This window comes from Mustela lutreola, chromosome 3 (genome assembly GCF_030435805.1).
Source record: "Mustela lutreola isolate mMusLut2 chromosome 3, mMusLut2.pri, whole genome shotgun sequence".
In the NCBI taxonomy this organism is placed as follows: Eukaryota; Metazoa; Chordata; class Mammalia; order Carnivora; family Mustelidae; genus Mustela; species Mustela lutreola.
In genome coordinates this window covers 11,261,980-11,274,087 of record NC_081292.1, presented here as the reverse complement: position 1 = coordinate 11,274,087, position 12,108 = coordinate 11,261,980, and the positions used below count along the sequence as shown (strand labels likewise).

Sequence of the window (12,108 nt, the reverse complement as noted above, 5' to 3'; positions counted from 1 at the left end):
AAAAAAAAAATCACAAGAAAAGAAAGGGAAGTGTGTGCTTTTAAGGGAATGCCAATCTCATGGAAGGCTAATGGGGTTAAGATCCTCATTTAGGTGTTACAGGAAAAATAAAATATACATTTTTAAATGAATAATTTAGTGGGACCATCACAACATCTACTGAGGAAGAAGGCACACAACACTACCAGCAAAATCAATGGAGAAAGAACAGAGTATAGGCTAGCCCTTCAGGGGGCCACAGGGTGGGACCTAAAAATGTTCACAAAAGAGGTTTTTCTCTCCATTACAACTTTTTCTTTTAGTCACTTATCTTTGCCTGAAGTTTTTTTTTTTTTTTTTAAATAACTTTTATCAAGAATGAAGAATGATCCAAAGTAAAGAATTATCTGGGAAAAAGAGAAATTCAAAAACTCTTTTATCCTTCAATTCTGAGTTGTTCTAGGAATCACAAACCACCTACTGGAAGCCTGAATAAGTTACACAGAGCAGACCCTGATTTCTATCATGTAAAAAAAGACTCAACTTTCTCCAGAGGTAAAGACGGGATGGCAGTAATGGTTAATATTCCAGACACACACACACACACACAAAACCACTACTGCAAAACCCTGAGGTTTTTGACCTAATGTTTTAAGAAAAAAAAATGGAGTTTGTTTTTAAGAGCGGTTCTGGAATTAGTATTATGGTATTAGTTTTGTTTATTCAAAGTGACGCTAGGTGGCTGGTGGGCACCAAGCACTGTATGCTGGGCACCGTGGCAAGCTTCTCTTTCTGGAGCATTCCCAGGTGCACAGTTTAACTGTGTTCATGGAAAACTGTTTCTGCAAGCAGTTAAGATGAAAAAACAAACAAACAAACAAACAAACCCAAAAAACCAACAAGAACCACTAAACAAAAACAAAACCCAAAAATCAAAAAAGGAAAGAAACCAAAAAAAGCTAAGAATACTGCCACACCAAATTTTTAACACAGGAGAGTAGAAACCTGGTGATCCAGAAAGGCTCCAAAGAGCTTTTTACATTCTGTATATTAAAAGGAAAGATTAATAGTAATAATCTGGCTTCCTTCCTTGGTAAAATAAGCCTTTTATTCCCCTTACTGACTCCCAGTCAGCACCAGCACTGACTTAGACCAGTGATTCTCAGAGTTAGTCTCGCCTTGGAGATCAGAACCAACAATCTCAGTAAGACCATCATTGGTTTCCAGATACGACGGGCTGAGCTTTATAGGTTACCCCCTCTGTCCTACTAATGTGATACCTGATGGAACCTTACTGTTAACTCCAAGTTAAAAAAAGGCTAGGGTACCAGTCCTGCAGTTTCAGAAGCCATCTCATAACAATAAAGTGACCACTACTACAGCCTTCTAATGATTTGCACTTTTCAAAATGTGTCTGTGGGTTGCCTGGGTGGCTCATTCGATTGAGCATCTGACTCTTGCTTTCGGCTCAGGTTGTGTTCTCAGGATTATGGGAAAGTAGTGCAGGATCTGCTGTAGATTATCCCCCCTCCCTTAACTCCTCCCCCTGCTCCCCACGAGCACGTGCATGTGCATCTCTCTAAAATAAGTGAATAAAATCTTAAAAAAAAAAATGTGTTCATTCAGGCTAGTTCCCTTGAATTCTCATTATTGCCCCCCTCTGCAGTCTAGGAAGCAGGAATCTGGAGTGTGTAAGGTTTCACGGCCATGGGGTGCGGAGCCGACAGTGCAGGTCTCTGGGACTGGCACGGTGCTTGCCCATCTCACTCTGCTGTTCATGAAAGCCAGGACTGGGCTCTGTGTACTGGGCATAAAGCAACATCGACAACAGCAGCCAACGCTCAGTATTAGGAAGTGTTAACTTTCCTCTTGCAAATACATGGAGAACAGAGACTAGGGATGATGAAATTCTCCAGCATCTTCATCTTTATCGCCACCTAGGGATCCTCTGATGCAGAGCATCTAAAACTCACTGCATCCGGTCCAAATCCTGCCTGGAAACAAAAATTGCCAAAGATAAGGCACTAATGGGGCTGTGTCTCTGAGCAAAGCTGAGTGTGTACTTGATCAGAAGTGATCTGACCACAGAGTCATCCTGTAACCAGGAACCAAGCAAAATCCAGCCTCCTGAACTAGCATTTCAGAAATGAAGGGACCAGTGTTCTTTGCAGGATTATATCCTTTGTTTTTCTTTATCTGTAATCAAATATTGATTGTTTCCTTGTTTACTGACTGTTTCCCAACCAGACTGTAACTCTATCAGGGCCAGGGTTTTTTCTGGTCTAGTCTAGAGTAAGCTGCATTTAGGAATGTTAGTGCTGGGTAAACGGACAGATGAACTGTTATTTCTTTTTAAGGAAGACAAGGGTTTCACTTAGGGTGCCCAACCAAAGACTAGAAATAGGGGGGAAATAGCAGGGACACGTTAAGTTTTAAAAGAAATATTTAATATTGTAATTTCATCCCCAGCAAACATACATACATCAGACCCACCTGCTGTTTTGTGATCGCAGCTATAGAAAGGGAGCTATAAAATCTGGCTGGCAGGGCACGAGTTAGAAAAAGGTGGAAAGACTCTATATGAGGTCCCAGAAAGCAGACTTAAACTTTCTTAAGATTTAAAGATCTCAGGGACACCTGGATGGCTCAGTCAGTGAAGACGTCAGTGACCTCTGCCTTTGGCTCAGGTCTTGATCCTGGGGTCCTGGGATCAAGCCCTATGTCAGGCTCCCTGCTCAGTGGGGAGCCCACTTCTCCTTCTCCCTCTGCTGCTCCCCTGATTGTGCTCTCTATCAAATAAATAAAATCTTAACAAAACAAAAAAGATGTAAAGATCTCAGAAGACTTTTAAAATTAATAATTAGTCTCAACCACTAAAGAGGATATTTTATGCAAAATAATCTAAGTCCTGACTTAAGAAGGAAGCAATCCTGACAGGCTAAAGAAAGCTAAAACAAAACCAAATAGAATAAATACAACATCAAACACAAAAATGGTGGGAAGCAAGATTAACAGGGTGGGGAGGACTGGAGGTGACTCTCGAAGGGCCTGCCAGGGCCCGTGGAAATAAGAGAAAGTGTCCCACTCCTCATTTGCCACTAATACTATTATGTCAAATTATCTTCTTTCTTAAAAATACGGCTCTAAAAAGGTTCCAGAGCTTCTATAAATAACTCTGAGGGGAAGGAAATTTTTAGAAGGTCTTCTCAGAGGAGACAGTGAGCCCCCTGCTCCTTCCCAGATGGTGCGTTTCGTTCGCAATCCCATGAGCCCTCCCAGTCACTCTGTTTGGATGTTCTAGCTCCAGAGATGTCCACTGGCTTCCTGGGGGCTGCCGTGCCACGACCACCTCCATGTCGTCAGCTCAGGGAGGCCCTAACTGAGGTCTATAGCTCAGACGTGTGCCCAGCGTGTGGCTGGGGCTCAGGAAGCTCGCACTTGAGGGCACTGCCCATCTCGAAGCCACTATGCTCCCTCTGGACAGTTTGCAAAGCCCTGGCTCTACACTCCTGGGCCCAACCGTGGGGACTCACAAAAGTCTGTGGCTAGACCTGCCCAGGAACTGCTGTTTCCTCTCTTCACCAAAGCCGCCTGACAGGACAGTAATAAATTCATGGACTATAGAGGTGGTTTACACGAAACTTCATGAGATAGGACTCGATCGTCAACAACAAGGAAATGTATCTACCGAGCCTGGAAAAACTGTCCTTCTGAAAAACATGCATGTATGCCAAAATACATACTTTAAAAAAATCCATTCCTAACTGAAATCACCATTGGCATGCTTTTCAAATCTCCCCCTACATCCCCTAAATTCTGCAGACCTGTCATTTACTGAGTAAAAGCAGCACTGCTGTGGTAGGAGGTGAGACGCAGGTAGGAGGTAGGAGGTGAGACACAAGGCTCAGAGTTTAGGAAACCGGCCACTCACATGCACGAGTCCAGCTCTCTGTGACTCCAGGCCAGGCACTGATCCTTGATGATACCCTGCTGTCCCCCTGCGAATGGCCCTACATGTCCCTGACCAGAACACTCGTGCCTGACTGTGTTCTCTCCTCACCTCTGTGCCTATCGGTGAGGGGTCAGCCCAGCTGGAACCTCATCCAGAGCCTTCTCTAAGCCTCCCCTTTACCCGGGGCAACGGCTGTTATCTGTGACTTATCCACCACAAAGCGAAATAGCTCTCAGTATTCTCTACGTTGCATTAAAGCTGGATTTTCTCTTCCTTCCCAGGCTGAAAGCTCCCTCAGGGTAGGATTCATGTCGTCTTCACGTCGCTCAGTGCCTGGCACATTGTGAACACAATACAAGTCTATAGAGCTCATTCATGGCATATCTCAGGAGGATGCTTTCTCATTGTCCTTGTACATTTGGTTTTTAGTGAAACAAACCACCCAGAGGGTCTGCCAAGCTGGGAGGCCAAATTAAAGTACATCTTTAAAATTTTAAGTAAAAAAAAAAAAAAAAAAAAACAAGACCCAGAAGACGGCTTTAAAAACTATCTTGATGATCTCTGAAAACACGGAAATACAACGTACATGTTCTAAACACACCATGCCACAGATAGTAAGTGACAACAGCAGAAATTCTATCTATATACAGCTCTGGAAAAGACAAATGCTTTTCACAGTATAGACCTGAAAGGTTTGCTGCTTTAGAGAGTTATAGATGGGGCGCCCAGCTGGCTCTGTCAGTGGAACGTGAGACTCTTGATCTCGGGGTTGAGTCTGAATCCCACACTGGGTGCAGAGATTACTTAGAAATAAGTAAGATCTTAAAAAAAAGTAGATAAAGACACAGTGTATTTCTGCTGAGAAGGGCCCTGTGTATAGTAGGGAGGCACCATGATCACTGCACTCGGGTGGGGAAACAGAGGCACGGCAAGGTGCGGTAGAGAGCAGGGGGACGCGCACAGTCAGGAGCAGGCTGGGCAGGGCTCCGGCACGGCGGGTGATGCAGGAGTGATGCCGCGCTGCGTACTGTGCGGCACGGGCTGTTCCCCATCCTTCACCCTCCTTCTAGGACCCCGGAAACTAACAGCACAGTGCCTGGACTCAGGGGCCCAAGGGTGGTTCTTTCCTAACTACTCAGACGTCTCGCATACAAGAAGCACAACACAATCCTTCTGCTTCCCTGTCCACAGGTGGCAGTTGGTGACTTGTTAGTGAGCCTGTGCCAAGTGGCCACCCCTGAGGGCCAGAATCCCAGACATGCTCTTGGCCTGCAAGTGGCCAGTGCAAGAGGACAGATATGCCATGCTTTAAAAGGGATCGAGGAAACTGACAAAAATAGGCCAAAAAACCCACAAAAAATCAACACGGATCAGTGATGACAGTCCTTGGGATGCTTCGATATAGAGCCACTCAAATGGTTATCTTCCTATGAGGTTAAAAAAAAAATCCAGTTAAAGTGTAAAGTCAAGAGCATAGGAATAACGCTGCTACTAGGAAAACCACTCCTAGGCCAGCGGTCATCATCCCGCAACACACCCTGACGGCGGCGGCTTTGCGTGTGGAGGAAGCTTCTTCTTGCCCCCCCGCCCCGCCTCTCTGCTGACCGCCATGGGCCTCACATGATAGCCGTAGAAACGCTGTCTAAGATGCTCACATGACTGTTTGGCCATAAGCTGCACACATTCTGTAGAAAGACTTTCAGCGAGTCCACCATCACACCCCCAAGATACTGGAGTCGTTTTAGGAGAGTCCCCCCCTGACTGGCCACACATTTCCGGGACATGCTTTTCACGGACCTGCTGTTGTGCATTCACTCAGCAAGCACAGACACAGCGCTCCCTTCTCCATGCCAGGGGTGCAGGCCAGCTCACTCGCAGCCCCTGTGCCGCAGGAGAGCAAAAGGAAGACTCCCCGCCCCTCCTGCTCCCCTCAGGCTCCCCCAGTGGCACCCAAGGCCGCTGAATGCATCCGGGAGGATCGAACACGTTCCCGGCGGTGGAAGGCTCGCACGCGCTGGTCACCACAGATGCGACTTCACAGTCTCTGAGCAGCACGCCAGCATGGTACAGGCCCAAGCATGGTTCCCACACCAAGACCCTGAAGCTTGGCAAATTCAGCTCCACACTGAAGAGCCCAGGGCAGGGGGAGGATGAGCGCGCTCGCAGGAGCCCCGTCTCTCGGGGAGGGCCAGGGCAGGAGGCTTCCTGCAGGAGGGGGAGGGAGGTTGGCCCCGCAGCATGGCTCACAGATGGATGTGGCTCAGATGCGTGGTGCTCTCCAGCTTTGCTCTGGGATCACGAGGTACTTCGTCTCCTCACCTCGGCAGATGGGGGGTGCCACGTGGTCCCCACTCTGTGGTTCGAGCACAGCCCGGGGCCGTCACTGCCTGTTGGGGGCTCAGACCAAGGCTGCAGCCTGTCCGAAGCAGGAAGCCACGTCACTGAAAACGCGTCTGAAGCGCACCCAGAGGTCATACAGGCGCTCGCCTGATATTCACAGGCGCTGCTTAATGTCAGATTCCGCGGTCCCGACTCCACCAACAGATGGAGGAAACAGCAATATATCAGCACTTTGTGTTTCTTAAAGCTTGGAAAGTCAGCTCTTGTAAGTAAGTCAAGTAAGCGTCCCGAGGCCAGACTCATCATTCATTCACCTAACGACTGCCTTCCTTGAGTACGTGATGCCTGCGTTAAGCAGCTGGGGTCAGAGCCCCTGTTTGTGAGACTGGGGGGACATCACCCTGGCGCCTTTTCTCCCCAAACAGCTTCTTTTGGAGCCAAGGAGCCATGTGGTACAGTGTCAGCAGCAGGCCCCTCTCTGGGCGCCCACTCTGTTAGGTGCTCGGCTAGATGCTGCCCATATACCCCATTAACCTATATAACCTTTCGTGTCGCCCCGAGTCTGCGTTGCTGTGGGGTACAGACGTGCAAGCGGACGACAGGAGAAAATCGCAGCTCTCCAGCTTAAAGTCACTCACAAACAATTAAATCAAACCAGCCAACCACAAGCACGCAGTATCTGTCTCCAGTCCCTGCTCTGGGGGATGGGTTGTGTGGCACCATACTGCTCCCCGTGGTCCTCCATGTTCTAGAGACGTCTGTGGCCACAGCCCGACAGTCCCAGGGGCGCCTTGCCCAGGACTTCAGGGCTTTGCCTGTTACAGAATGCTTTTTCACCATATTGGCTCACTGGATTCTGAGGACAAGATCACGAGGAAGGCAAGACAGAGATCAAGCACCTTCCTCAACGTGGGGAAGAAGAAACCAGAAGGTCAAACTGGTCTGACGAGTCTTAAGGGCCATTTTTACCTTCCACCCACTAATAGCCACTGTGTGGCCGGAAATCAGTTCCTCACCCTTTCCCGGGCTCAGTTTCCCTAGCTGTACAATGGGCAGCAGACTGTGATCACCTTTGAGCATCCTTCCAGCTCTCTAAAACCCAAGTTCTAGGACATGAATTTTTTGTTCAAAGATGAAAAACAAACCAATCTTGGCAAGCCTAAACAAACATACTGTACAGTGCGGGGTGGGGGGCAGGTGCTGATCACGAGGGAGAAACGACTGCATGCTTAATCCTAGAGCTTTCACGAACTCTCACTGGACTTCACATCCTAAGAGGGCAGGCAGGAAAATGTGTCTAGGGCTCAAGGGTGGGGAGATTGGGGTGCTGAGCTGCCGTCTCCCCACACTGACGGACACCTGCGTAAGCACAAGGGGGCTTTGCTTGATGGCGATTTAGGTCAAACTTCCCTGCATTCTGAGGAGGCAGCTGGAGATTCTTGAATGTTCCTGTGCTGACTAGAATAATCACTTCCCCCTCTCCCCTCTATACTCCTCTTATTAGTGGGACTTTATCCTGAGTGTCTGCTATGCCTCGCCGGAAGCCACCCTCCATCCAAGCCCTAAATTCACAGTGTGGAAATGACCACTGCTGCAAGCAGAGACCGCGACATCACTTCCATGGAAAATGAGCAACCAAATGACAGTCAAGATGTCCTTGTTTTCATGCAAACGGTTCTACCAGCTCAACAGAGTGAAATGAAAAACACATAAGGGCCACAAAACAGAGGAGGATTATCTCTGCACAGAGTGTCAGCTGATTTATAACAATGTCTTCTAAGATCTCCATTCTAAACATGATCGCTTTTCCAAATGGAAGGGCACACGAGCCAGGCTAGCTGCAAGGCACAGGACCATCTCAGGCCCCTTAGAAAGTCCAGGGGAAGCCTGTGCGGCTTCTGTCTCCCCGCATCTGACGTCCCGCTACAAGCAGCCTGCAAGAGCCCTCGGCTTCCAGCAGAGAGGAGTTTCTCTTCTCTGTGTCGGGATTTTGGGGGGTTGGGCCTTGGGGGAAGTAGCTTGTCTGGGGCTGACCACAGTGGCCATGGTCAAGTCTCTGAGCACTTGTTTCAGCAGCTGGATCACTTAATATATTTGGTCTTTGTTTTCTGGGCCTCTGGTAAAGCGCTAGTTAGAATTTATTCAAGGCAGGAGACAGATGCTTGGCATCGAGTCAGACAGACTATTTTATGGGTTTCTGTGGCTCCCTGAGATAATATTCCAGAAAGGGGTGTAGGAAGGTGAGGCAGCCTCTTGGTCACTAGGACGCTGGTTCCTTCTCTCCTGCAAACCTCTTCCAAGATTCTCAGTCACCTGGAGGTTCTCTGACAGGTACAAGCCCACCCTGTCTAGAGAGGTGATCACTACTATGCTGGTAACCAGGGTCAGAGGATATGGTCCCTTCCAGCGTTTTCTTCAATTATTTTACCTGGTCTGGAGGTTCTCTGTGGTCCTCTCTGGGGTCCACAAAGGGAGATCTCTGGTCTTATCCAATTGCTATTCTAACAGGGGGACAGGATTATGCAGAGGGGGCAGCCACACAGCACTCCCATCGTGCTGCCCACATCTGTAACACGAGAGACTCGTGTTTGAGTAAGGAATCCGAAACCTTATTATGTACATTCTAGTGTGTAATGTATTGGAAGGGTAAGAGAAACACTGGCGGGTCAAACCACGGCTCACGTGTGCTGTCTGTCACTCTTCCCCTATGGTCGCTAGTTATCTTTGATGAGCACTGTTCAAGCCAAAACCTTATTTTAGCATTTTCTCCACTATTTTATGATCTATGAGGCCATTTGGGGTCCCTCTAAGAACACAGCTCCCATTTATAACACTTTTCAATGGAGAATGAGCTCTGAAAAAACACTGTTCTGAATAAAGCTCACATTTCTCAGAAAATAGGCCCAGTGTGATTCAAATAGGCACAGCATTGTGCACGGAGGGGCCCTCGGAACCTGTGTGAGCACGGGCTGAGCACACAGGGGAGCCTTCGCTGGCCGAGACCAAACCCCAAGCTTCCCCCGGGCTGGGGTGACTCCTGAATGTTGCCATTTCTGCATCTCGACTCGTTGCCCTACTGGCGGGAAAACACGGACGTTCAGAGCTGGACACTCTCTGTGGATGTAGGATACAGGACAAGCACGTCGTTGCCACAGGCCAGGGTGGTGGACCATCAGCCCTCAGTGCCAGCCTGGCGAAGGCTTTGGACAGTGCACTACACAATGCCCCTCTTGTGGGTAGAAGTTTTCCCAGGTAGTATCTCATGGAAAAACAATCCTCATCAGAAAGGTCAGGAGAGTAGGCTCAGGTCATACAGGCCTGGATTAGAATCCCCGAGATCTGGAAATATGAGGCCAGTCACTCAACCATCTCTGAACCACAGTCTCCCAGTCCACACAATCCCAGCAACTGTAGGACCCACCTCATTTTCTGAGCACAGAATAAGAAGCACTGGCCTTAGGGCCTGTCATAAAGCAACTGCTTCGCAACTACTAACTACTGCTATTCCTACGAACATCTCCAGCAGACAGACGGCTTAGTGTAGAGAAAAGTTAACTTTTTGAAGAACTGCAATTGCACACTACATCACACAACAAACAAGACAGGTTTGGCGCCCAGTGGCCCTTGGAATGAACTGCAGCTCTCCCACTTATAGGCTGTGTGACCTTGGGCAAGTCACTCTACCTCCATAAGCCTCAGTTTCCTCATCTGTAAAATGGGCACTAAAGTGTACACCTCACAGGACTTTTGTGAGGAGAGCACAGCATGACACATGAGGAGTGCCCATAATACCACCCTCCTGTCGGTAGCAGATGGCAAGGCCCCTATTTCAAGCTGTCCTTGACATCACATTCTGTGCTCTGCCACTGGGATGCACCTTGTGATTTTTACCTCAAAGTTGCGCAGACCACGCGCTTTGAGGAGGGAGTTGTGGAACCCTTCTCAAAGTCCGTACCTTTCCCGGCGTTTCTAGGAGGCAGCGGAGGCGCCTCTGTGGTCGGTGACGTGGGCGAGTCTGTGCTTGTGGAGACAAAGATCTGGTTGGTGAAGGCGCCGTAGGAGAGCCGCTGTTTGTCCCTCGGAGTGCTGAATCCCGGCAGTGACAGCTTGTCTTGGGGAGAGATGCTGGAGGAGTGGCAGAAGCTCTGAGGCCTCGGGGAGCGCTCTTTCTTGATGGGGCTTGGCTGCGGGAGACATAACAGTGCAGGGGGTGAGGTCTTCATGGAGGGCTACGCTTCAGGCTCCGTCGGGACAGGGGGCTCCTGTGGCTCTGCATGCTCTGAGGTCAGCCACGACCCAGCCCAAGAGGAGGGATGCGGTTCTTGCCCTCCTGATTCTCAGTTCACCTTTATCAGGGTCACACTAGTCACACACAATCAGAAATATTCAGAAGCCGAAGAGCATGGTCAACGATGTATCCTTTAACTAAACAGTCCCCTGCCCTCTGGAAGGCACTTCACCAGCACTGAACTGCTCTCCCACCATGTGTGATCTCTACAGTGTGTTCCTTCCCTGCTCAACCCTCTCCGGTCAGAGTTCTGAGTCCTCGCTCCCTTTTCATTTCGCAGCCCCTTAGGAAGTGGCCTCCACACTGTGGTCCTGATGATTCACACCTGTGGGCCAATCCTGACCTTTCAGATTCTAAACTGTCATCAATGGCCTCTAAGGTGTCCCTCATGTTTGCACTCCTGGTGACAGCAGTGGCATCTGTGTAACTCCTGAAGACTCAAGTTCACCCAGAGCCACCAGGCCTGCGTGGATAGCTGGGACCTCTGCCTGCTGTAGGTGCCCACCAGCCCCCACGGAAGCACAGACCTCGTGAGCGGCCCTCGGTTGCAGCTGCTTTCAGCCCCGGCATGTTTCCCACACTGTGGCCAGAGCTGGTGGGGAAACCTGCTCCTCTGACAATTCACCTCTGTTGATTAAATGGCTTCTGATGGCTTGGAGAAAGCCCAGAGGCCAAATGTGGCCCATACTGTGCTTCCCTATCTGGGCTGCCTGACTCTGCAGGGCAGCCTCCTGCCTCTCACACCCAACCATCCGAAGGCACCTCACACCTTGTGCTTCTAACCAGTCCTCAGACTTCCAGCTCTATCACGACCCCGTGGCCGTCACACCTGCTGTTCTCCTTCCCTGGATGTGTTCTCCTCTCCACTTTCTGCCTGGCAAGCTCCTCCCTACCCTCAGAAACCCATCTCCAGTGGTACTTCCTTGGTAAGGTCTTCACCATTTTCCAAGGCCGAGACAATTTTTCTGTTCTCTGAACATCCCCCCAGCCTCTTATATATAATAGTTATCCGTTGTACTTCATCTCTTCTCGAAGTGGGGAAATGTCTTTAGGACACCTTGTGGGACTACTCCTTACATGCGGCCTAGGAAAGAAGAAATGCTCCACACATATTTGCTGTGGGGCGCCTCGGTGAAGCAGTCAGTTGGGTGTCCTACTACTCTTGGATTTGGCTCAGGTCACTATCTCAGGGCTCCGTGCTCAATGCGGAATCTGCTTGAGATTCTCTCTTTCTCTCCTTCTGCTCCCCCAGCCCCATTCTCACTCTCTCTGAAATAAATCTTAAAAAAAAAAAAAAAAACCACCCACATATCTGAGGAAAACTGCAAGAACGAACTTTCAGAGGTAGTCATGAACTACCTACGAGAGTCAGAGAAAACTAGGTTTAATCCCCAAACTGTCTTTACTAACTCTGAGATTTCAGGTTGCAAAATCTGTGTGTGTCAGTTTTCTCTTCTGTAAAATGCGGCAATAACAATGCCATAGTTTGCTTTTGGTGAAGAAGATCTGAGGTAGCACAGGCAACTTGCTTCCAACTGCCTAGTCCATA

General features: G+C 49.0%; 1 protein-coding gene across 2 annotated transcripts in view; it reads right to left on the bottom strand.

Annotated features, from left to right (window-relative positions):
• Positions 1 to 12,108, bottom strand: part of ASAP1 (ArfGAP with SH3 domain, ankyrin repeat and PH domain 1) — a 354,818-nt gene that overhangs the window by 27,220 nt on the left and 315,490 nt on the right. For both annotated transcript variants that reach the window (XM_059165613.1, XM_059165612.1), the window contains exon 24: positions 10,227 to 10,455. In XM_059165613.1, coding sequence (XP_059021596.1) covers positions 10,227 to 10,455 — 229 coding nt within the window. The remainder of the gene's footprint in view (positions 1 to 10,226; positions 10,456 to 12,108) is intronic.